A 27,423-nucleotide genomic window follows, 5' to 3' on the forward strand; every position below is an offset into this window, starting at 1 on the left:
AGACCGTGTCAAAAGCTTTGCTAAAGTCAAGGCCTAGGTGAACTCCTGATGTCCCTTCCAACCCTGATATGCTGTGATTCAATGATACACTAATTATTAACAGTGTTACCATTGTCATCTAGTAATGGGCCTATGCCATTGCCAAGATCTGTGAGAGTGATGGGTCGTCCTTCAGGCTAGGTTGTAGATCCTTGATGATGCGTTGGAGAGGTTTTAGTTAGGGGCTGAAGGTGATGGCTAGTGGCGTTCTGTTATTTTCTTTGTTGGGCCTGTCCTATAGTAGGTAAATTCTGGGTATTCTTCTGGCTCTGTCAATCTGTTTCTTCACTTCAGCAGGTGGATATTGTAGTTGTAAGAACGCTTGACAGAGATCTTGTAGGTGTTTTTCTCTGTCTGAGGGGTTGGAGCAAGTGTGGTTGTACCGTAGAGCTTGGCTGTAGACAATGAATCATGTGGTGTGGTCTGGATGAAAGCTGGAGGCATGTAGGTAAGTATAGTGGTCAGTAGGTTTCTGGTATAGGATGATGTTTATGTGACCATCGCTTATTAGCACCGTAGTGTCCAGGAAATGGATCTCTTGTGTGAACTGGTCCAGGCTGAGGTTGATGGTGGGATGGAAATTGTTGAAATCATGGTGGAATTCCTCAAGGGCTTCTTTTCCATGGGTCCAGATGATGAAGATATCATCAATATACTATATATATATACTTACTTTGGGGGACAGGCCAGTCCTTGCTTACAGACAGCCCCCCAACCTGAAGCAAATACTCACCAGCAACCACACACCACACAACAAAAACACTAACTCAGGGACCTATCCTTGCAGCAAAGCCTGATGCCAACTTTGTCCACATATCTGTTCAGGGGACACCATCATATAATCACCTCAGCCACACTATCAGAGACTCGTTCACCTGCACATCTACCAATGTGATCTATGCCATCATGTGCCAGCAATGCCCCTCTGCTATGTACATTGGTCAAACTGGACAGTCTCTACGTGTAAGAATAAATGGACACAAATCAGACACCAAGAATTATAACATTCAAAAACCAGTCAGAGAACACTTCAATCTCTCTGGTCACTCGATTACAGACCTAAAAGTCGCAATATTACAGCAAAAAAACTTCAAAAACAGACTCCAACAAGAGACTGCTGAATTGGAATTAATTTGCAAACTTGACACAATTAACTTAGGCTTGAATAGAGACTGGGAGTGGATGGGTCATTACAGAAAGTAAAACTATTTCCCCATGTTTATTCCCCCCCCCCCCCCCCCCGCCCCGTTCCTCTCACATTCTTATCAACTGCTGGAAATGGCCCACCTTAATTATCACTGTTAGGGGGCTTATTCCTTCACCCACTTACTTCCCTGGTCCTTCTCCCATGAACAGAGAGCAACAATACCCGAAGTCCAAAGGTGGAAACAATTCGATGTTTATTGGGGTGAACTTCCAGCAAGCATGATTCCAGTTTCCTTCCTTGGTGTCCCCCTTCCCAGCTCTGACACCACAGAACCTTACCTGTGTCCCTGTTCCCATTCCTGCCCTTAGCTAAACATGATTCCAATTTCCTTACCCCCATTCCCTGTTCCCATTTTCCCCACACACACCCACACACCTCCTGATTGACTGCAGACTATATAGTAAAACTTGAGTTCTGCTTAGCTATATCTTAACCAATCATTTTCCTGAAATTTAACTAACCAATCCTAACATATTGTAACATGATTATGTAACCAATTATATCTCACCACCTGAATTAGTTTACACCCAGCAAAATTAATTATACAGCAGACAGGAACAGTCACAGAACCAGAAAGAGATGATACAGACAAACAAGAGCAAAGTGGGAACTATAATGACAAAACGATACAGAAGTGGGGATTTCTTATTGATGAGTGAGTTCTTGCCAGACAGGATGCTACCAAACTAAGTTTCCTTTTACATCTTCTAGGCATTTCCCTTTCTCTGGAGGTGATAGGCACTATCAGGACAGGATTGTATTCCTAACAGCCCAATAGCACCTTCTTTCAATGTGACTAGTTTGGGATGTGAGGAAGTGACCGGTCGCTTCCCAGCTTATGGCTGCCTCTGCTGCTTAGCCAAAGGCCTTAGCCTAAGCACAGGGCCTCAGACTGTCACGGTAAGAGAAGGCCCTTACACCGGCAGACAGTGATTTTGATTCTTTCTTTTATACCTCTAGAACTAGCCAAGTGATAAGAATATGCCTAAATTCTTAGAGTATAGGCCTTTACAGACAGGCCTGAATATCTATATCCTAACAATCACTACAAAAGATTTGTTTTTCTCTCCTGCTAGGAATAGCTCACCTTACCTGATCACTCTCCTTACAGTGTGTATGGTAACACACATTGTTACATGTTCCCTGTGTATATAAATCTTCCCACTGTATTTTCCACTACATGCTTGCGGTGAAGTGAGCTGTAGCTCACGAAAGCTCATGCTTAAATAAATTGGTTAGTCTCTAAGGTGCCACAAGTACTCCTTTTCTTTTTGCGGATATAGACTAACACGGCTGCTACTCTGATACCTTACAAGACACCTTTTGCATAAAACATATTCCAGTTACATTATATTCACATTCATAATCATATTTTCATAAAGCATATGGAGTGCAACATCACAAGGTCATATCCATACAGCAATGGCACTGTTCATATATTTGGTTTGTAGCAGCGATGTTACAGGCTGCTGGTTTCTGGTAACTGCCAAAACATTGGAAGGTTCTCAGTCCATAGTCCAAAATGATCCTTTTAGTTGTAAATCTACAGTCTGGAGTATGAGAATGGGAAAGAGGCAACATGGATATGTTTCAAAGGTCTTTTATATCCTCTCCCATATGCTTGGAATTTTACTGTCCCAATCAAAGCTCATAGCCTCTGTTTGTGGAAAATTACTGGCACAAAATGGTGTCTGGGATCACAGGAGCATATCACATGCCCTTACATGGCTGGCTAGCTCATAGAGCATAGGCACTGACTCCATGGAGCAGGAGCACCCATGGAAAAAATGTAGGGGTGCTCAGCACCCACCGAGATAATCAGCTGTGGCAGCCGCAAACCTCTCTTGCGCATGCAGGGCCCAATCACCTGTTTGGCGGGCAGACAGATTAGCTGTTTCCAGCTAATCAGCTGTAGGCTGCAGCCACCTATCAGCTGTTTGTCAGGGAGCCAGATGAGCTCTTTTGCAGAGTGTGGCTGAAGTTCCTAACCCAGCTCCCATGTCCCATTGCAGGGGAGTGGGAGTAGGGCGCCATTTAGAGAGGGCAAAGGGGGCCTCTCTCCTCCCTGAGTTTCCTACCACAGCAGAGTGCAAACCGGAAAATGAACTGCTGCGCTGTGCTGTCACCAGAGGAACCCAAAGCCCTTAGATGTGAGCTGAGCAAGAAATGTATTTGGCTGGTAGGGCTGCCCCTGAGGAGCTAGACCAGCCGCTCTTCCCTCCTCCTCGGCTCCTGGCTGTGGGAAGTGTAAATTCCCCATTGTGCGGGCGGCTGCTGCTCTGTGGCTGGCAGCAGGAGAGCTTTCTGTAATGTTCTGTCTCTTCTCCGCCCCCTTTGAACATAGAGGGAGTGTTTAATAAAGTTCCCAAAAGCCCCCTCAGGCTGAGATCCTATGTACCCATTAGAAACCCCTCTTCCAGACATTGCAGCCAGCAGGAGCGCTAACAGCCAAGGGACCAGAGGGGCACTGAAAGCACTGCATGTGGATAAATAGCTCGCTGTCACCTAGCTGATAGAATGAAACTGAGGAGAGAGCAGCTTCTGCCGAACCTTGGCAGAGAGAAGAGATCTGATTGTGCTGATCTCCTAAAGTGTCTCCCATAAAGCTGATAAGCTGTCAGTGTAATAAGAACATAAGAGCGACCATACTGGATCAGACCAAAGGTCCATCTAGCCCAGTATCCTGTCTTCTGACAGTGGCCAGTGCCAGGTGCCCCAGAGGGAATGAACAGAACAGGGAATCACCAAGTGATCCATCCCCTGTCGCTCAGTCCCAGTTTATGGCAAACAGAGGCTAGGGACACCATCCCTGTCCAGCCTGGCTAATAGCCATTGATGGACCTATCTTCCATGAACTTATCTAGTTCTTTTTTGAACCCTGTTAAATTCTTGGCCTTCACAACATCCTCTGGCAAGGAGTTCCATAGGTTTACAGTGCGCTGTGTGAAGGAATACTTCTTTCTGTTTGTTTTAAACCTGCTGCCTATTAATTTCATTTGGTGACCCCTGGTTCTTGTGTTATGAGAAGGACTAAATAACTCTTCCTTATTCACTTTCTCCACACCAGTCCTGATATTATAGACCTCAGTCATTTCCCTCTTAGTCGTCTCTTTTCCAAGCTGAAAAGTTCCAGTTTTAGTAATCTCTCCTCATATGGAAGCTTTTTCATAGCCCTGGTCATTTTTTTTGCCCTTTTCTGAACCTTTTCCAATTTCAATATATCTTTTTTGAGATGAGGTGACCACATGTGCATGCAGCATTCAAGCTGTGGGTGTACCATGAATTTATATAGAGGCAATGTGATATTTTCTATCTTATTATCTATCCCTTTCGTAATGATTCCAGCATTCTGTTTGCTTTTTTTCACTCCTGCTGTATACTGAGTTGATGTTTTCAGAGAACTATCCATAAGAACATAAGGCTTATCCACAATGACTCCAAGATCTCTTTCTTGAGAGGTAACAGCTAATTTAGACTCCTTTATTTTAGATGTATTGTTGGGATTACGTTTTCCAATGTCCATTACTTGCAGGGATTTCACTTTTGGTGCTGTACCTTTATCAACATTTAATTTCATGTGCCATTTTGTTGCCCAGTCACTCAGTTTTGAGAGATTCTTTTGTAGCTCTTTGCAGTAGACCTGGAACGTAAGTATCTTGACTAGTTTTGTATCATCTGCAAATTTTGCCATCTCCCTCTTTATCCCTTTCCCCAGATAATTTATGAACATTTTGAATAGGACTGGTATCAGTATAGACCCCTGGGGGACACCACTATTTACCTCTCTCCATTCTGAAAACTGACCATTTACATCTACCCTTTGTTTCCTGTCTTTGAACCAGTTACCAATCCATGAGAGAACCTTCCCTCTTATCCCATGACATCTTACTTTGCTTAAGATCCTTTGGTGAGGGACCTTGTCAAAGGTTTTCTGAAAATCTAAGTACACTATATCCACTGGATCCCCCTTGTCCACATGCTTGTTGACCTCCTCAAAGAGATCTAGTAGATTCATAAGGCATGATTTCCCTTTACAAAAATCGTGTTGACTCTTCCCCAAAAAATTATGTTCAGCTATGTGTCTGACAATATTGCTCTTTATTATTGTTTTAACCAGTTTCTCCAGTACTGAAGTCAGACTTACCAGCCTGTAGTTGCCGGGATCACCTCTGGAGCCCTTTTTAAATTTGGTATCACATTAGCTATCCTCCAGTCGTTTGGTACAGAAGCTGATTGAGAGGATAGGTTACAGACTATAGTTAGTAGTTCTGCAATTTCACATTTGAGTTCCTTCAGAACTCTTGGGTGAATGCCATCTGGTCCTGGAGACTTATTGCTGTTGAGTTTATCAATTTGTTCCAAAACCTCCACTAGTGACACCTCAATCTGGGACAGTTCCTGAGATCTGTCACCTAAAAAGAATGGCTCAGGTTTGGGAATCTCCCGCACATCCTCAGCTGCGAAGACTGAGGCAAAGAATTCATTTAGTTTCTCTGCAATGGCCTTATCGTCCTTGGGTGCTCCTTTAGCACCTCGATCATCTAGTGGCCCCACAGATTGTTTAGCAGACTTCCTGCTTCTGATGTGCTTACAATTGTTTTTGCTATTACTTATTGAGCCTTTGGGCTTGATGTTTTTCAAATTATTTTTTGGCTCTTCCTAATTATATTTTTACACTTCATATACCAGAGTTGATGCTCTTTTTTCTTTTCCTCACTAGGATTTAACTTCCTCTTTTTAAAAGATGCCTTTTTGTCTCTCACTGCTTCTTTTACTTTGTTGTTTAGCCACAGTGGCAATGTTTTGGTTCTCTTTCTATGTTTTTTAATTTGGGGTATTCATTTACGTTGAACCTCTATTATGGTGTCTTTAAAAAGTTTCCATGCAACTTGCAGGGATTTCACTTTTGGTGCTGTACCTTTTAATTTCTGTTCAACTAACTTCCTCTTTTTTGTGTAGTTCCCCTTTCTGAAATTAAATGCTATCATATTGGGCTGCTGTGGAGTTTTCCCCACCACAGGGATGTTAAATTTAAGTATATAATGGTCACTATTACCAAGCTGTCCAGCTCTATTCACCTCTTGGACCAGATCCTGTGCTCCACTTAGGACTAAATCAAGAATTGCCTCTCCTCTGGTGGGTTCCAGGACCAGCTGCTCCAAGAAGCGGTCATTTAAGATGTCAGGAAACTTTATCTCTGCATCCCTTCCTGGGGTGACATGTACCCAGTCAGTATGGGGTAGTTGAAATCCCCCGTTATTATTATTGAATGTTTTATTTCAATAGTCTCTCTAAACATTCTCTGAGCATTCACAGTCACTATCACCATCCTGGTCAGGTGGTCGGTAACATGTTCCTATTGCTGTATGCTTATTATAAGAGCATGGAATTACTATCCATAGAAATTCTGTGATATAGTTTGGTTCATTTACGATTTTTACTTCATTTGATTCTACTCTTCCTTTCATATATAGAAGACTAAATAATAATATGGGTGAACTAGAGTGCCTCATGTTAAATGAGGATATTGATATAATAGACATCACAGAAACTTGGTGGAATGAGAATAATTAATGGGACATGGTAATACAAGAGTACAAAATCTATCTCAAGGACAGAACAGGTCGTGCTGGTGGGGGAGCATCTCAGCTGGGTTCATACCTAGGGAAGAAGAAAAGGAGGACTTGTGGCACCTTAGAGACTAACCAATTTATTTGAGCATGAGCTTTCGTGAGCGACAGCTCACTTCATCGGATGTAGCTCACGAAAGCTTATGCTCAAATAAATTGGTTAGTCTCTAAGGCGCCACAAGTCCTTCTTTTCTTTTTGCGAATATAGACGAACACGGCTGTTACTCTGAAACCTACCTAGGGAAGCTAGCTCTTCCATTGTGCCACCATGGCTACGCTCTATTTTTAGCGCAGTAGCACTGTGCAAGCTCCCTCCTCAAACTGGGAATTCCTTCTTCAAACTGGGAATTACATGCTCCTTCCCCCATCCCCACTCCAAGTGCAGAGAAGCCCAGCGTATCAGAGCTGTGACCTTTGTGACTTGAAGAAAATAATATTTCACATAACCTCAGATAAAATTTCCTCTTACTGAACTAAAAACCGTTTTTTAAAACTTCCGCAGATGGTTAGTCCGCTCTCCACCTTGCTCTCTAAACGGGTGGTGCAGCATACCTGGCATGACATAACTCTTGCTAATGCTGATATGATATTGCTACTTGCACTTGGACACCATGGTGATAGGTGCCTTAAATAATAATTACTATAATTAATTCCATGGCCATCAGTCAAGGATCAGGGCCCCATTATTGGTCATTGTCAATTTACACAGTAAAAAGGCAGCTCCTGCCACAAGGAGCTTCAAATCTGTATTGTGACAAGATGCCACAGACAGATGAGACATGTGGAGCGGGAGGAGGGAGAGAATGAGGTAACAGTGAAGCTAGCACATAACCACACAGAGAGCAAGCAGGGCCATCCTTAGGCATATACCACATACTCAGCTGTGTAGGGCACCTGAAAATTTGGGGCACCCCTGGGTCTTAGTGTCCACCCCCCCAGTTTTCCTATCCCTGTTCTGACCCTTCCGGCAGGCTCCCCAGCTGGCTGCTGCAGCCTGGTGAGTCTTCCTCGGGAGGGGATCTAGTAGGTAAAAGTGAAAAAGCCTCCAGCCTGCCAGACCTATTAGCACAACATGGAACCTGTTAAAGAGCCATTCAAGGGGGATGAAACCATTCAACAGGCATTTGCCAACCCCCAGGTATATACTGCCCGTTTCTGAATTTACTGGCCAAAACAGTTGTGCATTGCTGTAATATTTACTTAGAACATGTCAGTCTACAGGACCTTAGTTTAAAATTTGCTTTAAAAATATTTCATTAGTGAGTTGGTGAAGATGATAAAATCACATCTCTAAAAAATCATTGCATAGATTTTTAGATGCACAATCATCTTTAGCCTTAAATGCTTGGATCTTCAGACATATCGTTTTTTAAATAAATTCTTCAAAAGACCACCCTTATCTACAATACACGTTTTAATTACTATAATAAAAAAAAAACTTGCTTCCAAAGTCTTCCTGTCCTTTCTGTCAATCCCTCCCTTCACACCCCGCCCATTGAAGAGAGCCCTTAAAGGGACAACACCCCTTTCCTTCCAGATAGCTGGACAAACGAGTTTCCCTTTCTTTACTTCTGACTATTTGATGAACTAGTTTTAAGAGAACCCTCCAGCAAAACCAGTACCTAGTCAGATATAAAATCCTTTGTTATGCCTAAAATCTTTGGAAACATATCTTTGAAAGTTGGTGAAATTTCATAAACACCTCTATTGTTACGGAGATCACACAAAGTAAATTAGTGTTCCCTTTTTCTAAAAACAGTGAACATTGTTATGAACACACTAAACCTCTGTGACTCATTAATTTAAAATAATGTCTTTGTTTCAGTGAGTTAAATATGTAGTAATCTGGAATGATTACTTTATGAAGGCTTAAGAGTACATTTAAAATATAAAGTCAGCTTAGAAATACTGATTAAGAAAATGTAAAACAGAGAAGAGCTGTATCATATATTCCATAATATTTAATGTTGTATTCAGCAGGACAAGTGACTCACCCTTACTACAAAGTTTTTGCAAATAAACCTCTGACAAACTTCAGGGCACATCAAAAAGCCTGTGACTGACATATTTTATTCCCAAGTTTAGTGCTTTTAATTAGGTACCGTCTGCATGTCCATTCTGCGTGAGGGAGAGGGTACGGGGGTCTCTGCAGGGAACTGTGACTCTCTGCCACCATGAGGTGGTCTGGGTATTTCAGTATCCTTTGCTGTCTCGCCCCCCAGCTGGGGTGCAAGCTTGGGCTGCCGTCGGGCATAGGGGCACCAGTTTAATAATACTGCGTAGGGCCCCATAAATCCTAAGGACAGTCTGAGAGCAAGGTACAGAGATGGACGAATGGAGATTCCAGTGGAAGGTCAGATGACAGGGCACATTGATTTGAGCCCTCACTGCTGGTGTCCTTTTGCTCATGGCGAATCTTCAATATGGGACAACTTATTACATTACATTGGAACAATTTCTCATCCTCTCCAGTGATCACTATGTGCTTGGGTGGAATTTTCAGGTATCACTTTATGGGGCGTTGAGGCTCTTAAGAAAGACGTGAAGACAATGCCACAGCACAAGACTGAATTCCAGATTGTTGCATCTGATTCCATTGAATCTAAGGCTTCTGCTCTCAGTCTGTCTGGATCCCTGAAGGCCAGTCTCCTGGGGGGGATGGTGGAAGTAGGTGGATCTGCAGCATTTTTAAATGATACAAAGAAATCAAAATATCATGCTCGAGTTACTCTCCACTACTCAGTGACAAACAGGTTTGAGCCGCTGACTATGAGCCATTTGGGGACCGAGAACATCTCTTATCCTGCTGTGTTTGACCAAGGCATGGCCACCCATGTGGTCACAGCTGTGCAGTTCGGGGCTCAGGCTTTCTTTGTGTTTGATCGGGAAGTTTCTTCATCAGAGAGTGTGCAAGAGATAGAGGGAAACATGAAACTGATGGTAGAAAAAATCCCAAAGTTTTCAGGAGGAGGAGAGGTGTCTGCAGAAAAGAAGAACAAGGAAGTAGAAAAAGCTGAAAATTTTAGTTGCAAATTTTATGGTGATTTTGCTCTGGAGAACAATCCGGTTACTTACCAAGATGCCATGGAAGTTTACTCCACTCTCCCTAAGCGGCTTGGAGTCGCTGGTGAAAACGCTGTGCCGGTGAGAGTCTGGCCGTACCCACTGAGCAGGCTGGATTCCAGAGCCGCTCAGCTAGTGGGCGAGATCAGCTCGGGGCTGATTTATGATGCTCAAAGTGCCCTGGAGCACCTGACTGAGTGCGACGTCCGGTGCAACAACATGGTGAAGGACAGAACGGCTACAGTCTTCCCCGAGATCCAAAGGAAAATCCAGCAATTCAGAGATCTGTGTAAACAGCCCAGACAGACCTTCCAAAAAGAGCTAGCTAGAACCCTGCCCTCTATCCGTGAAGATGGAGCAGAGGAGGGGGCCCTGGTGGAGATTTTAACTATAGCACCTAGAGACCCCCAACCAACCCCTCTGTGCAAGTCACACAGTCAGAGACGGGCTCTGCCCTGAAGAGCTGACAGTCTAAATAAACAAGACAGAGAAAGGTTGGTGGAAAGGAATCATTTTTATCCTCATTTTACAGACAGGGGACTGAGGTACAGACAAATCAAAAGAGTTCCACTTCCATTTGGGCACCAAACGACCTGAGCAGGTTTTCAAAAAGCTCACTACGTTGGATGTCGTGGCCTTTTGAACATTTAGCCACAAGCAACAGGAGCTGAGTGCTTTTGAAAATCTGGCCCCATTTGTGTGTGCTGAGCACTTGCAAATCTGGCCCTAGGGGTATGATGTACTCGGTCTCACGCCCAGGCTTACACGTCCACACTGCAGTGTTCAGAGCTTGTGACTCGGGTCTGCAGCTTGAGCTGCATCCACATGGCAAAATGTCAGGGCTTGGAGCCACATCGCAGGGGGTCTCAGGCTCTGACCCACCCCCCGAGCAGGATTAACTGAGTTAAGAAATTCTACACTGCACACCAAGGATATGTCTACACTGGCAAGTTTCTCCACACAAGTTATACCTGTTTGATTAATGCGCTGGAATTAAACCACTGTTAGCAGCTCTTGCAAGGGCACAGAGAGCCGTGCATTGTGGTCGCTATCCCACTGTGCAAGGGGCTGCAGGGTGCTTTGGGAAGGGTTTGCAATGCCTCGTGGGGCAGCGTCACATGATGCAGGTTTCCCAATCCCATCATTCCATGGGCATCCTACTACATTTCCAGCTGCTTTTCAACTGACTGGGGTGGTGGGGGAGTGTGGGACAAGGAGTGTGTATGGGAGGGAGACAGTGTGTTTTGCGGGACAGAGAGTGTGTCAGCATGCTGTCTTCTAAGTTCAGACAGCGGCAGAAAGCAACCAGTCCTGGGCAGGGGGAGGGGGAAATCCCGATATCAGCCACCGCCTACCTCCCTAGCTCTCTGCACAGCAATCTCTCTCTCTCTCTCTCTCTCTCTCTCTCACACACACATACACACACACACACACACACACAATCTTTCTCTCTCTCTCGCTCTCTCTCTCACACACACACACACACAATCTCTCTCTCTCACACACACACACACACACACACACACTCACACACACCCCTGCCTCTGTGTTCAATAACCTGAGCATTCCGCACTCATGGTTTGCCGTGTGTCCCGTAGCCGATCAGCACAGCACTCAACAGCTGTCAGAAACGGAGCTTCAAAAGGGGAGCGGCGCGTGCCTTCAGGGCTGCCAGCCGAGTTCAAAACAATGAGCAGAGCGTCCACTTGAGGGATCGGGGGACATTTCTGGAGGCCAGCTACTGTGCTCAAGGCAATGGATGTGTTTACACTGACAACAGCGCAGAAGCCACTGCGCTGGGAGCCTTATTCCTCTCCTCGGGGTGGTTTTGGCAGTGTGTACACCATGCAAGTTTCTGCGCAGAAAGCTGATATACTGCCCTGTAACTTGCCAGTGTAGACATACCCTGAGTCTGGGCTCTGACTCAGGTTTGAGCCCAAGCCACCCCTTCCATCCACATACAAATCAGTCTGACTTGGGTCAGCGAGCACTCAGGACCTGGATCCTAAGACTCTGCACAATGGGTCCCCAGGCCTGCTGTGACTTGGCTCCAGGCCCTGTCATTGTGCAGTGTGGCTGCAGCTCAAGCTGCGGACCTGCGTCAGAAGGTCTGTGTAGTGATGATGTGTGGAAGCACTAACATGGCTGTGAGACCCAGGTTTACAATGCAGCATGGACGCACAGATGTGGGCTTGCAAACACCACATCCACAAGCCCACAGATCTGGGCTTAGTGTACAGTGTAGTCATACCCTAGAAACTTTCCCGTAGCCCACATGGAGTCTGTGGAAGAGCAAAATCTTGAACCAGTTCTCCTGAGTCCCAGACCAGTGCCTGAAACACAAGGCCAACTTTTCTTTCTAGGGCTTGAGTGCCCCCTTTGAATATTTAATTACAATTTTGAATAGGTGGGGCATAGGAACAATTAATAAATTCAGCTGAATAAATATATAAGCAGAGCTGCTCTAGACCCTGAAACCAGTGCCCTCCTGAGCCCCTCGTTCACTTCCACATGCTCCCCCAGAGCTCCACCTCGGTATGGGCATGCCAGGCTTCTAGTTAACCCCTTCAGAGACAGAGTTAAGCCTCTTGTACTGCAAGGAACACAGGCTTAGCAAAAAGGAATGTCTTGTCCATAGACCCTTTCCTGTTAAAGCACCTGAGATGCCAGATCTTGGAAAGTAGCAAAAGTCCAGAGATGCAAGACCAGCACATCCTTCTTAGGTGTGGCAATGGCCTCTGCTCAAAGCAGAACTCCGCTCATATACAGGGCCTGTCCCTGTGCTCAGATTGAAGCTCTAGACCCGGCATATACGCTCATCCCCCTTGTAAGACCCAGAGTAGAGAGACCCCGGAGTTCCATTGAGGTGGGCAGTAGTTGAGTTACAGTCCATGGCCTCGGGCTGCTCTCAGCGATGGTCCCTCAGGTAGGTGTCAGACACTTTTCCCAGACAGGACACTGTCTGCACTGCAGCATAGCAGGCTTGCCCTTGGGCACATTCACACTGGTGTTCGGTACATATGTGGGCACACCTACCTGGGGAGCTTCTGAATCCTTTCAGTGGTATTCTGATTAGAGAGACCTCTAGGTACTGTATCCTGGCTGAGAAGGACTGCAGGGCTCAGGATGCAGGGATGGGCACCCTCTGGGACTGGACTGAGCTTCCTGGGGGTCAGCGGGTTGCGTGGGGGCAGGGAGCTGGAAGAGAGAGCTGCTGCTCCCCTTGGATCTGGGCTGAGGAGAAGATACGATGGAGCCCTGCTGGTGAGTTGCTGGGGTTAAAGACACATAGGGTTGCCAACTGTCTAATCACACAAATTCAATCACCCTTGCCCCACCCCATCTCACCCCTTCCCCGAGGCTGCACCCCTCCCCCACTCCTTCTCCAAGGTCCTGCCCCTGCTCACTACATCCCCCCTCCCTCTGTTGCTTGCTGGCCCCCACCCTCACTCACTTTCACGGGGCTGAGGCAGGGGGTTGGGGTGAAGGAGAGAGTGCAGGCTCTGGATTGGGGTCAAGGGGTCACCAGGCTGAGCCTGGAGCAGGGGATTGGGGTGCGGGAGGGAGTTCAGGGTGAGGGAACCAGCCAGGCAGTGCTTACCTCAGGTGGCTCCTGGTGGGCGGTGCAGCGGGGCTAAGGCAGGCTTCCTGCCTGCCCTGGCTCTGCACTGCTCACGGAGGAGACTGGCACATCCCTGCAGCCCATAGGGCAGGACCAGGTGGCTCCACATGCTGTCCCTGCCTGCAGGCACTGCCCCTACAGCTCCTATTGGCTGCAGTTCCCAGCCAATGGGAGCTACCTAGTCGGTGCTCAGGGCAGGGGCAGCGCACAGAGCCACATGATCGCCCCTGTGCCTAGAGGCCGCAGGGACGTGCTGGTCGCTTCCAGGAGCCACACGGAGCCAGGGCAAGCAGGAAGCCTGACTTAGCCCCGCTGCACCGCCGGACTTTCAGTGGCCTAAAGTCTCCTGGATTGGCTTCAGTAGCCTCTGGGAGATCGAGCCCGATTCCGGGAGACATCCAGCCAACCTGGGAGGGTTGGGAACATGAAAGACACGTGAGCAGGGTTAAGACTACGCTACAGCTGACAGCTTGTTCGTGCTGAGCCCTGGCTCATGGACGCCTTCTCCGGAGATAAGCACTGAGGGTGGAAGCTGGAGACTATCAGCTGTGCAGCAGATCTGCATGTGACTGCAGACAACTGAGGAAAGAGTGTGTTATCCTGGGGCTATTGCCCTCTGATATAACAACGGTTACTGCCAGCTGGTGTTGTGCAACCTAAATAGGTCAACATACAAAATTACCCCACTCCTTGTTTCACCTGGACTCCCACTGACAGCCTTACAAAGTGCTGGCCTGAACTCCTGCTCATTCAGTACGCCAATGCAAGAGAGGGCCCAGAACTACAGGGTTAAGGGCGAGCGCGCACTCTGGGATGGGTGGAGCTGTGTAGATTGCCAAGAGTGTTGGTTAGGGTCAGTGATGAGCTGCCAAAATCTTAACAACTGGTTCCCTATAGAAAGTTCTGATGTAAGGGCTGTGCCCCAGTATGTATTTTTTGTACCCACAGGGTTACCATACGTCCATATTTTCTAGGAAGGAATTTTTTAAATTTAAAAATTCCTCCCGGACGGCGATTTAAGAACCAAAAAACCTGACCTGTCCGGGAAAATACGGATGTATGTTCACCCTGCCTAAAGTTCTTTTTTAAAAAGATGGGTGGCTGCAGGCAGGGCAGGGGCCGGCTGCGGGCAGGGTGGTGGGGGCTCGCAGGGAGAGCAGCAGGACGCAGCCCCGGCCCAGCAGAGCAGCCGGGGATGCCCCAGGCAGCAGCGGGAGCCCCAGGGCCAGGGGAGCAGCAGCACCAGGGCTCGTGCCCAGGGCCGGGGGGCAGCCCACGTGGCTCCCGCAGCGCAGCGCCCCCGGCGGCCGGAGGAGGAATTACATCACTTCCCAGCCGGAGCCCAGCAAAGCCTCAGCGCTCCCTGCAGGGAAGCAGGTTAACAGCCGGTTCTAAAATGGCTTCAAAATTTAACAACCAGTTCATGCGAACCAGCTCCAGCTCACCCCTGGTTAGGGCTCTATTGCGACTTGCCGTTGGAAGCTGCAGTCGTTAGCTGAGCTCTTGCAGCGCCACCTACTGATCTGGTAGGGATATAACCACTTAATCCATGTGACTCTGGTGCATCTTCTGTTGTGTGCTGTTAGGGTACATTTTAAATAAACGTGCGTTGGTTTTATTTTGCCTGACTAAGATCCATTATTGATATTTTTGGTCCTGGAGGCAACCGAAGTACAGTCACAGATGTATTCCGTGCCTGTCCAGGTGGAGGCACCACCAACTGTAAATATTCCTAACAGTAAAAGCACTACTGCAGGGGGGTTACTTGAGGATTCCCTCCGAATTTCCCATCTCAGCTGGGACCCCCAGGATCTCCATTGTCCTTAATGACGTCAGGTGCCCAGGCAACAGGTGAGAGTTGCCTGCTCTCAAGTAACCCAGGAAGGAAAGGGGGAGGTTACAAATAATACAGAATAAAATTCATAAGTTGATACCGACGGATCCCACTGTCACAATAGCACCTACACGCCTCCCGCACATGGCACCAAAATGAAGGGTGCATCCCCGTAGATTGTGCAGCTCTGTGACTCTCCCCCTCCTTTCTGAGGCTTGTCTACACGAGAGCTTACTTTGGTATAACTTACATCTCTCAGGGGTGGGAATAATCCACCTCCCCAAGCCACATAATTCACGTCAATTTAAGCACCGGTGTGGACAGCGCTATGTCGGTGGGAGAGCGTCTCCCATTGACATGGTTACCACCCCTCACGGAGATGGATTATGCGGCTGGGAGAGCTGCTCCCCTCGTCTTAGAGCCTCTTCCCCAGACGCATTACAGCAGGGCAGCTGCCATGGTGCAGCCATGTCGATGTAGCGCTTCTAGTGCAGACTAGCCCTGACATGCTTTGGGCAGCAGTGACATCATTAGCAATGTTGACATTGAAATTACTGTCATTGGGCATCTCATTTAAGCCCATATGGAGATGACTGGGGCACTTCAGACCTTTCTGGGCTATTGTTTCAGGCTGTCTGCATAGAATCGTAGAAGGTCAGGGTTGGAAGGGACCTCAGGAGGTCATCTAGTCCAGCCCCCTGCTCAAAGCAGGACCAGGTAAACCTCACTGGAGTGGTTACACTTGGGTCACATTTTATTCTTCACACCCATGAGGGCTAGAGACTTAATCTGAAATGAAAGCTGAGATTCTGGAGAACAAGATGGCAGCTAAAAAGAAAAAAAATCTGGTCAACAACCCAATATGACCTGGCCCAATTCATGCTCTAGACATGCTTAAACTGTGGAAAGATTTCCTAGCCTCTCTGTTACTCACTCTGTGTTTGGAATTTTGCAGGCATCACACTATTGGACAGTGCGGCTCTTAGGAAGGACGTGGATATGCAAAAACAATACAAGACTGAATTTCAGGTTATTGCATCTGACACCATTGCAGAGAAGGCCTCTGCACTCCATGCTGGTGAATCGCTGAAGGCCAGTTTCCTGTGTGGTTTAGTTGAAATGAATGGATCTGCTGTATATTTAAGTGACACCAGGAAATCCAGACATCAGGCGCGAGTTACTCTCCAATACAAAATGACAGTGAGGTCTGAGCATCTGACAATGAGCCATTTAGGACAGCAGGTTACTTATCCTGCTGTATTCGACCAAGGCAAAGCCACCCATGTGGTCACAGCTGTGCTGTATGGGGCTCAGGCTTTCTTTGTGTTTGATCAGGAAGTTTCTTCTTCTGAAAGTGTAGAAGAGATCCAGGGAAAGATGAAACTTACGATAGAAAAAACAGCAAAGATTTCAGAAGAAGATGGAGAGTCCAAAATGGAGGATAAGGAAATAGAAAATACTGACAAAATCACTTGTACGTTCTATGGTGACTTTGGTCTTGAGAACAATCCAGTTACTTATGAAGATGCTGTAAAAGTTTATTCCACTCTCCCCAAGCTGCTGGGAGACAATGGGGAGAAGGCCGTTCCAGTGACAGTCTGGCTGTATCCACTCATCAAGCAAGATTCCAGAAGCACTCAGCTGATACGTGAGATCGGCGTCAGGCTGATTTCTGATGTTGAAGCTGTCATGGAGCACCTCACAGAACTAGACGTGCGGTGCAATGACATGATGAAGGACAGAACTGCCACAACTTTCCCTGAAATCAAGAGGAAAGTCCAGCAATTCCAAGCTCTGTGTAATCAGTACAGACAGGCTTTCCAGCGACAGCTATCAGAACTCTTACCCTGTATCCGTGGAGGAGGAGCAGAGGAAGGGGCCCTGGTGGACATTTTAAGCAGCAAAGAACAATCACCATTCAATACTCGGCAACTCAGTGAATATCTGGATAAAAAGATGCGAGAGATGAATTTTGTGAAAACATACCTCACTTTTCTAAATGACATGGATATTATCTCTTCCAAAACTGAACTAAATCAGGTATTATTTAGCCCTATGCATAAGTATGTTGTCTCCTTTACATTTACTTCATTAGATGAAGAGGAGCCATATTTATCAGTTTTAAATGTCTGGCTTCAATCCCAAAATGTGGAGAAAACTCATGATCCAGAATCAGCCAGTTCTCCGTATGAGAAATCAAACTCCAAACAGTGGTTTGTGGACGAAGAGATAAGAAGAAAAGCATGCATATTTGCAAAGTCCTTCTTAGAATTTACCAACATCAATAAATCTCAAGAAAAGACCCGGTTCATTGTGGCCTCTGTTCCAGATGAGGACCATCCAGGAGCTTCCATTTACCTGTATGAGGATGGAGAGCTGGTCAGCACCAATTTCGAGCCTCCATCAAAACCTCTTCCTCCTCTGATTGAGGGAATCAAACATGACCGTGTGCAGCTCACATTTAAGCCATCAGACTCTGGAAGGGCTGCGATATCTGGCTACAGGGTGGAGTACAGAATTGTAGGGCACGAGAACAGGATGGCTGTGGATGTAAATAACAAACAAGAGACATTCGCAGTAACAGGGCTCCGTCCAAACACCGAGTACCAGTTCCGATACGCTGCAGTGAGCAAACCAGGGCTCAGCGAACGCAGCGACGTGAGTGATCCTGTGAAGACCCTTCCTACCTGCCCTCCTGGGAAGCCTGGAAAAAATACTGTAGATTCATCAGCCATTACACTCACCTGGGAGTGTCCAACTGTGGTTGGAGAAGGAGTCAGTATAAGGGAGTATAAGGTGGAATATAAAGAGAAGACAGAAGATACGAGTCAGGAGGAGAAAGGCAAATGGCTGGAACGAAGGAAAGGAGAGAGAACTGGATCTTGTAACATTGATGGACTGAGGCCTGAGACTCCCTACAGATTCCGGGTGTCAGCTGTGTGTGCGGACGGGGCTGTGAGTGCCCCAAGTGAGGAGAGTTTGATCTCAACGCTAAAGAAAGGTAAACATTTAAGTAAATCTGCGTATTATTCCCTCAACTACAGCCCTCTCGTGCCTGGAGCTACTGGATCAGGTAAGGGATTCCTTATGAAGGGCATGAATCTAAATTATCCTGGGTGTATAATGCAGGCTCAGCTTCCATTCAAATAATGACTACAATTAGAAATAAAATCCTAGCTTCTAGTTAAATACCCGAGCTGGTTCCTATGTGTGGACTGGGTGGCTGAGGTGATTGATGCCCCAGACTCCGGGCACAGAGTGGATCAACACAAGAACGGCCATATTGGGTCAGACCAATGGTCCATCTAGCCCAGTATCCTGTCTTCCATCAGTGGCCAATGCCAAGTGCTCAAGAGGGAATGAACAAAACAGGCAGTTATCAAGTGATCCATCCTGTCATCCACCCCCAGCTTCTGGCAAACAGAGGCTAGGGACACCCAGAGCATGGGGTTACATCCCTGCCCATCCTGGCTAATAGCCATTGATGGACTGATCCTCCATGAACTTGGTGAATTGTTTTTTGAACCCAGTCATAATTTTGGCCTGCACAACATCCCCAGCAAGGAGTTCCACAGATTGTGTATTGTGTGGAGAAACACGTCCTTTTGTTTGTTTTAAACCTGCTGCCTGTTAATGTCATTGGGTGACCCCTGGTTCTTGTGTTATGAGAAGGAGTAGATAACACTTCCTTATTTACTTTCTCCACACCAGTCATGATTCTATAGACCTCTATCATATCCCCCCTTAGTCGTCTCTTTTCCAACCTGAATAGTCCCGTCTTTTTAATCTCTCCTTATGTGGAAGCTGTTCCATACACTAATTATTTTTCTTGTCCTTCTCTGCACCTTTTCCAATTCTTTATATATCTTGTCAAGACGGAGTGACCAGAACTGCACACAGTATTCAAGCTGTGAGCACACCATGGATTTATATAATGGCATTAGGATCTTTACTGTCTTATTATCTATCCCTTTCTTAATTGTTACTAACAGTCTATTAGCGATTTACTGCCGCAGCACATTGAGTGGATGTTTTCAGAGAACTATCCACAATGACTCCAAGATCTCTTCCTTGAGTGGTAACAGCTAATTTAGACCCCCATCGTTTATAGTTAGAGTTGGGATTATGTTTTCCAATGTGCAGTACTTTGCATTTATCAACATTGAACTGCCATTTTGTTGCCCAGTCACCCAGTTCTGTGAGATCCCTTTGTAGCTCTTCGCAGTCTGCTTCGGACTTAACTATCTTGAGTAGTTTTGTATCATCTGCAAATTTTGCCACCTCACTGTTTTCCAGATCATTTATGAATATGTTGAATAGCCCTGGTCCCAGTACAGATCCTTAGGGAAACCACTGTTTACCTCTCTCCATTCTGAAAACTGACCTTTTATTCCTACCCTTTGTTCCCTATCTCTTAACCAGTTACTAATCTATGAGAGAACCTTCCCTCTTATCCCAGGACAGCTTACTTTTCTTAAGAGCCTTTGGTGAGGAACTTTGTCAAAGGCTTTCTGAAAGTCCAAGTACACTATATAGCTGCTGGATCAGCCCTGTCCACACAGCTGACCCCCTCCAAAAATTCTAATAGATTGGTGAGGCTTGATAGCCCTTTACATAAGTCATGTTGACATTTTTCCCAATAAATTGTGTTCATCTATGTATCTGATCATTCTCTTCTCTACTAAAGTTTCAACTAGGGCTGTCAATTAATTGCAGTTAACTCAGTGATCAACTCAAAACAAATGAATCAGGATTTAAAAAATTAGTTGCGAATAATCACAGTTTCGATTGCACTGTTAGTACTAATTGGTGTTACATTTTCTTGAATATTCCATTCTTTCGCAACAACCAAGAAACGCTCTACACATGTTTTAGCATAATGTCTCTCTTCCGTATGCGTTACTATTAAAGCAAACAACTGCAGTGGCCATGCAGCATCAGTCAGGTGTGCCGTGACTCCTAGATAGCTGTGATTGCTCAAGGGTGTCCAATGATCACCAGTCAAAACAACAGCTAGTGCATTTTCAAAAGCTCCAACTTTGTAGTCTTCCCTCCGCAGGACTCTCTCCAATTTGTCCACATCCTTTCTGTAGTGGGGGGACCAGAACTGGACGCAATACTCCAGCTGTGGCCTCACCAGTGGCGAATACAGGGAATAATCACTTCCCTCGATCTGCTGGCAATGCTCCTACTAATAGAGCCCAATATGTCGTTGGCCTTTTTGGCAATGAGGGCACACTGCTGACTCCTATCCAGCTTTGCGTCCACTGTAACCCCCAGGTCCTATTCTGCAGAATGGCTGCTTAGCCAGTCAGTCCCCAACCTGTAGCGGTGCATGGGATTCTTTCATCCTAAGTGCAGGACTCTGCACTTGTCCTTGTTGAACCTCATCAGATTTCTTTTGGCCCAATCCTCCAATTTGTCTAGGTCACTGTGGACCCTATCCATACCCTTCAGCGTATCTACCTCTCCTCCCAGCTTAGTGTCATCTGCGAACTTGCTGAGGGTGCAATTCATCCCATCATCCAGATCATTAATGAAGATGTTGAACAAAACCAGCCCCAGGACCGACCCTTGGGGCACTCCACTTGATACCGGCTGCCAACTAGACATCGAGCCATTGATCACTGCCCGTTGGGCCCGATGATCTAGCCAGCTTTCTATCCACTGTGACAGACCCGGACCAGTGGGGTGCAGGAGTCTGGTAGAAGGCAAATATACTGGCTACTGGATGAACAGTTTTCTCTTCCCTGAGTGACCAGAGCAGGGGCTGCACTAGAGCAATCAAGAACCTGCTAGAACCAATTAAGACAGGCAAGCTAATTAAGACACCTGGAGCCAATTAAGAACATCTAGAATCAATTATGGCAGGCAGACTAATCAGGACACCTGGTTTAAAAAGTACCTCCCAGCAGTTAGGGGAGGGTGTGCAAGGAGCAGGGAGTGAGAAGGCGTGCTGCTGGAGGGCTGAGGAGTACAAGCGTGATCAGGCTTCAGGAGGAAGGTCCTGTGGTGAGGATAAAGAAGGTGTTGGGAGGAGGCCATGGGGAAGTAGCCCAGGGAGTTGTAGCTGTCACGCAGCTGTTACAAGAGACACTGGAGACAGTTGCAATCCACAGGGCCCTGGGCTGGAACCCGGCCGGAGTAGAGGGCGGGCCCGGGTTCCCCCCATCCCCCTCAACTCCCTATCTGAGACAAGAGGAGCTGACCTGGACTGTGGGTGCCACCAGAGGGGAAGGTCCTTGGCCTGTCCCCCGACCCACTACTGTGTGGCCCGGTGCATCAGTCTGGGAGCTGACCCTGTCTGTGAAAACCGAGGCAAAAAAAGCATTGAGTACTTCAGCTTTTTCCACATCATATGTCACTATGTTGCCTCCCCCATTCAGTAAGGGTCCCACACTTTCCCTGACCTTCTTGTTGTTGCTAACATACCTGTAGAAACCTTTCATAGAATATCAGACTATCCCAGCCAGGGCTTTGTCAAGCCTGACTTTAAAAACCTCTAAGGAAGGAGATTCCACCACCTCCCTAGGTAACGCATTCCAGTGCTTCACCACCCTGCGAGTGAAAAAGTTTTTCCTAATATCCAACCTAAACCTCCCCCACTGCAACTTGAGACCATTGCTCCTTGTTCTGTCATCTGGTACCACTGAGGTAACTTCTTGTTACCCTTCACATCCCTTGCTAGCTGCAACTCCAGTTGTGTTTTGGCCTTCCTAACTACACCCCTGCATGCTTGAGCAATATTTTTATACTCCTCCCTAGTCATCTGTCCAAGTTTCCACTTCTTGTAAGCTTCCTTTTTGAGTTTAAACTCACGGAAGATTTCACTGTTAAGCCAAGCTGGTTGCCTGCCATATTTGGTATTCTTTCTGCACATCGGGATGGTTTGTTCCTGCACCCTCAATAAGGCTTCTTTAAAATACAGCCAGATCTCCTGGACTCCTTTCCCCCTCATATTAGCCTCCCAGGGGATCCTGCCCATCAGTTCCCTAAGGAGTCAAAGTCTGCTTTTCTGAAGTCCAGGGTCCATATTTTGCTACTTTCTTTTCTTCCTTTTGTCAGGATCCTGAACTCAACCATCTCATGGTCACTGCTGCCTAGGTCGCCACCCACTTCTACTTCCCCTACCAATTTTTCCTTGTTTGTAAGCAGCAGGTCAAGAGGAGCACAGCCCGTAGTTGGTTCCTCCAGCACTTGTACCAGGAAATTGTCCCCAACACTCTCCAAAAACTTCCTTCATTGTCTGTGCACCGCTGTATTGCTCTCCCAGGAGATATCAGGGTGATTGAAGTCCCCTATTAGAATCAGGGCCTGTGATCTGGAAACGTCTGTTAGTTGTCCGAAGAAAGCCTTGTCTACCTCCTCCTCCTGGGCTGGTGGTCTGTAGCAGACACCCACCACAACATCACCCTTGTTGCTCTCGCCTCTAAACTTAACCCAAAGACTCCTCAACAGGCTTTTCTCCAGTTTCTTACTGGAGCTCTGAGCAGTCATACTGCTCTCTTACATACAGTGCAACTCCACCACCTTTCTTCCCATAACTGTCCTTCCTGAACAGTTTATACCCATCCATGACAGTGCTCCAGTCATGTGAACTGTCCCACCAAGTTTCTGTTATTCCAATCACATCATAGTTCCTTGATTGTGCCAGGACATCGAATTCTTCCTGCTTGTTTCCCAGGCTTGATGTGCTGGTCAACGACTGTGTGCTTGTTTAGGGTGCGGTAGTCAAAACACATCTGGATTTGCCCACTCATCTAACAGATTACTGCCATGGGGGCGGCATGTGGGCTGCAGGATTCTGCAATGATGACATTACAATCAACTCCTGAAGATGCTGCTGCACATCCTCCATCTCTGGGAGTGCAGTCTTCCTAGATCTCTCCCTGAAGGGTTGTGAGTTTTGTAGTCTGATGTTGTGTTCCACTCCTTTTGCACATCCCACTCATGCAGTGAGAACACCTGGGATCTTTCGCAAAGTTTCTTCCTCAGGTGACCCTTCCACTCCTCAGACAATGGTGAAGTCAAACTTTGTGGGATCTATTGGTGGAGCCTCAGCCTCACACTAGGGTCGCACGATGGTTTTGGGCTCAAAGAGCTCTGCAATCTTCTGCCGGGGTGCCGGAACGGGGCGGGAAGCAAGGGGCCATGGCCCTATTACTTTTAAAGGCAGGGCCTCGAAGAAAGAGGCAGAGTGAAGTTGAGGCATCAGGGGAAGAGGCGGCGGGGGAGTGGGCGCCGGTGGCTTCCCCACTTCTAGGGAGCTTCCGGTGCTCCTGTCTTGTGCCCTTGTTTCACAATGACATCACGGCTTGTTTCATTCGCAGTAAGTATTGTCATCAGATGTCACCGATGTGGTGCTCTGCTCTATCAAATGTTGATAACAGTCGGCTGCGTGCATGTGTTTCCTCTGTGTGCTGCCCTGGCTCTGCGCAGATCGCTGGCACAGCAGACCCCGAGAGAACCCCCAATGACCACAAAATCAGATAAAGTACAAAGGCACCCGGCCAGGTTTATGGCCAAATGAAACACAGTCTCTAGCTCCCTGGATCTGATGTCTACAGTTCTGCTAGTACATGAGTGCCCCCGACAAAGGGACGCAGCTCAGTCAGTGGCAGGACTTTCCACCCCCCCTAGGCTGGACAAAGACACTTCCTCTGAGATACATTTTTATACACAGACACAAACAAGTTACGAATCGCTCCCGACGTACCAGGGTGCCACCCTTTGACATATCCAGGGGCCGCCTGTTACCTTGCACATGTTGATTCAATGAAAACATCCCTATCCATCATGCTGTCATCTTTTTCTTTCTTTCTTTCTTTCTTTCTTTCTTTCTTTCTTTCTTTCTTTCTTTCTTTCTTTCTTTCTTTCCACCTCATCACTGAAAAAAATAAAACAAAGGGGCTGATTTGCAGAGGTGCTGAGCACCCAAATTTCCAGCTGAAGTCGGGGAGCTGGGCGTGCTCCACTTCTCTGAAAGTCACGTCCAAATTAAACTCCTTGGGCATCGTCCACAAAACAGGGAGCCCATTCTCTAGCCTGCCCCGAGTTCTTTCTGCTGCTCCCACCTTCCGGGACTGGCTCCTGGTGACTGCTGCTCCTCTCTGCGTGTAGTAGAGGCTGGACAGGGAGCTAATGAGACCTGGTGGAGCAGTGATTCCAAAACAGAACATAAGGATCCAGACCAGCATCCCTCCCAGAAACAACACCTGATCACTGCACTGGCCCCCTCCAGCCCAAAGCCTACTGTGTGCTTAGAACTCACTCAAATCTGAACTGAGGCCTCCAAAGGTGACAGGCTGTCAGTGCTAACCACCCACTTTGCTACTCCACTCCAAAATGCAAAATGTTTCCATGCCAGTTAACTAAGGCCTTACAACAGTTATAATTACAGAAAGGGAAATCCCCCAAACTCACGCATTGTTATGTTATTATCTTTACAATAACATTGTCAAACTTACTTCTTCCAGGCCCAAGAACTGCCAGCCCGTGCACTGAGAAATCTGAACTACGGATTGTTCTTGTTGGTAAAACTGGAGCTGGGAAAAGTTCAACAGGAAACTCCATCCTTGGCAAGCGTGTGTTTGAGTCTAAAATCGCAGCACAATCAGTAACAGCGACATGTAAGAAGGAGAGCAGGGCTTGGAACGGCAGGGACATTGCAGTCATTGATACTCCTGGTCTTTTTGACACAAAAATTCCTTTAAAAGAAACTATGAAAGAAATAGGGCGTTGTGTGGTAGTCTCCGCCCCAGGACCCCATGCTATAGTTCTGGTGATGCAGCTGGGTCGTTTCACTGAAGAAGAGAAAAATACAATTAAAAGAATACAAGACATTTTTTGGGAAAAAGCTGTGCAGTACATGATCTTCTTGTTCACCAGAAAAGATGACTTTAGATGAATATTTAAAATCTTTGGATGACAAAGATCTTCAGAAGTTGATGGAAAAGTGCGGGAATCGATGCTGCGCTTTTAACAACAAAGCAGGAGGACAGGAGCGGGAAGCCCAGGTTTCAGAGGTGATTGCAATGATTGATAAGATGGTGCAACAGAATGGAGGCTCACATTATACTAATGACATGTATGAATATGCTCAGAAGAAACTTCAAGAAAAAATCAAGATGCTCCGAGAACCCTATAAGGAAGCGATGGAAAGAAAAAAAAGAGAAGTGGAATCTCAGTATGAGGATGAATGTAGAAAAATAGATGAGGAATTAAAGAAAGGAAGCTCACATGATAAAATCACTTTGAAAAAAAAGCAGGCGGCCATGAGACAAAAACGGGAAAAAGATTTAGAGGAAATAGAAACCCACTACCAGGCACAGCTACGTGAACTCCGGGAAAGAGCTGTTGAGGATGTTACTATAACAGACCCTGTTTTAAATCCATTCACATCTGTGTTTTCAAATATGAAACGCTGGTTTCAATAATGATTGACTTACCATACTTTCTCCTTCTCTTGCCACTTTGCCAGTTTTTCAATAGTGATGAATGGAGTTTCAGTGCTTTGTGACACTTTCACCTCCTAATTTTTTCTGCACAGAAATTTGTATCAGCTTCTTAGTCAACCTTGTACTGTCATGCCCTACAGCTAATGCATACAAAGCATGAGTAAATGAAGCTCTGAGCATTTGCTTTTTATGAACATTGTGTGTTGGTTTCATTAAAGATTCTGGCTACAGCGATTAGATCTCTTCTGACTAAGAGTTGGAATAAGCTGGGGTTGATGTATGATATTAATTGTGATATTGCTGTCAATATGGTGGTAAATGTACACCTTACTTCTGTTCAGGAATCATTTACAGACATCAGAATCTGTTCATAAAAATAACCATTCATAAGTATTCACTGATCAGTTTGAATGAACGGTTCTCAGCTCATTGGGGGTTCCCAAGCAGTTCATTCTGACTAGTCAGTGTCTGTAATGTGTGACTGGCCACCCAAGTCACATGGCATTGTTTCTGCGTCTGGGTGGAAATTCTGTAAACAATAGAATAACAAACAACGTGTGATGTAGATTTTCAGACCACTAATCTGAAAATTCATGAAACCTTCAAAGCTTGCAAATATTTTTTTCACATTCAACTCAGCACTTCTATTCACTAAAGTATTTGTGATTAAATTTTTTAAAATATTCAACCAGTTCTACCTGCAGTGTAACTCCCACAGTCCTACCTATGGATATGGCTGCGTGTCTGTCCTGGAGATCACGGAAGTTACGGATTCTGTGACTTTCCGTGACCTCTGTGACTTCTGCAGCAGCCGGTTGGGCTGGCTCCGGCGTTGCCCGAGCAGATTGGGCAGCCCCTGGGCAAGCTGCACCGGCCGCTGTTGGGGCAGTTTGGGTGTGGGAGGGGTCTCAGGGCTGGGGCAGGGGGTTGGGGTGCAGGGTGGCGCTTACCTCGGGGCGGGCTCCCTGGAAGCAGCTGGCATATCCCTGCAGCCCCTATGGGGAGGGAAGGCCAGGGGGGCTCCTCCACGTGCTGGCCCCACCACAAACTCCACCCCTACAGCTCCCATTGGCTGCAGTTCCCGGACAATGGGAGCTGCAGAGCTGGAGCTCATGGCAGGGACAGCGCATGGCGGAGCCCCCCAGGCCTTTCCTCCCCTTAGGAGTGGCAGGGACATGCCGGCTGCTTCTGGGGAGCTGCGCAGAGCCTGGTAGGCAGCCTGCCCGCCCTGCCCACCCTCCCCTCTCAGCAGCAGCAGGGGTCCCAGGCCACCCGCCGCCACCCGCACCCCCCCGTCACCAGTGGGTGTCCTGGGCTGCGTGTGACCACCCGCCCTCCCCACCCCGAACGAGCAGAGGTCCTGGGCTGCATGCCGCCACCCACCCTCAGCACCTGCGGGCCCCTCCCAGCACCTGCAGCCCCCTTGGTCCAAGTTTTAGTTAGGGGTAAATAGTGCAAGTCATACAGGTCATGGGCTGTGAATTTTTGTTTACTGCCCATGACCTGTCCATGATTGTTACTAAAAAGACTCATGACTAAAACGTAGCCTTACCTATGGATATAGCTTACCA

General features: G+C 46.9%; 2 protein-coding genes and 2 long non-coding RNA genes across 4 annotated transcripts in view; 1 reads left to right on the forward strand and 3 right to left on the reverse strand.

The window, feature by feature from the left end:
* The window catches only part of GIMAP8 (GTPase, IMAP family member 8), a 641,187-nt gene that overhangs the window by 127,972 nt on the left and 485,792 nt on the right, over positions 1 to 27,423 (reverse strand). The window lies entirely within an intron of this gene.
* Positions 9,427 to 26,245, forward strand: LOC114018369. Its single transcript, XM_037891422.2, is given in 4 exon segments — positions 9,427 to 10,280; positions 17,246 to 18,468; positions 24,872 to 25,292; positions 25,294 to 26,245. Coding segments are annotated over 4 exon segments (3,036 nt in total). The 3' UTR covers positions 25,832 to 26,245.
* Positions 9,715 to 13,607, reverse strand: LOC122464797. The gene is made up of 4 exons (XR_006289185.1): positions 13,541 to 13,607; positions 12,976 to 13,211; positions 9,952 to 10,224; positions 9,715 to 9,856 (listed from the first exon to the last, which is right to left on the reverse strand). It is a non-coding gene; the product is annotated as an uncharacterized LOC122464797 (long non-coding RNA).
* On the reverse strand, positions 15,008 to 17,886 carry LOC122464798. The gene is made up of 3 exons (XR_006289186.1): positions 17,754 to 17,886; positions 17,242 to 17,339; positions 15,008 to 17,154 (listed from the first exon to the last, which is right to left on the reverse strand). It is a non-coding gene; the product is annotated as an uncharacterized LOC122464798 (long non-coding RNA).

Source organism: Chelonia mydas, chromosome 2 (genome assembly GCF_015237465.2).
Source record: "Chelonia mydas isolate rCheMyd1 chromosome 2, rCheMyd1.pri.v2, whole genome shotgun sequence".
Lineage (NCBI taxonomy): Eukaryota > Metazoa > Chordata > Testudines > Cheloniidae > Chelonia > Chelonia mydas.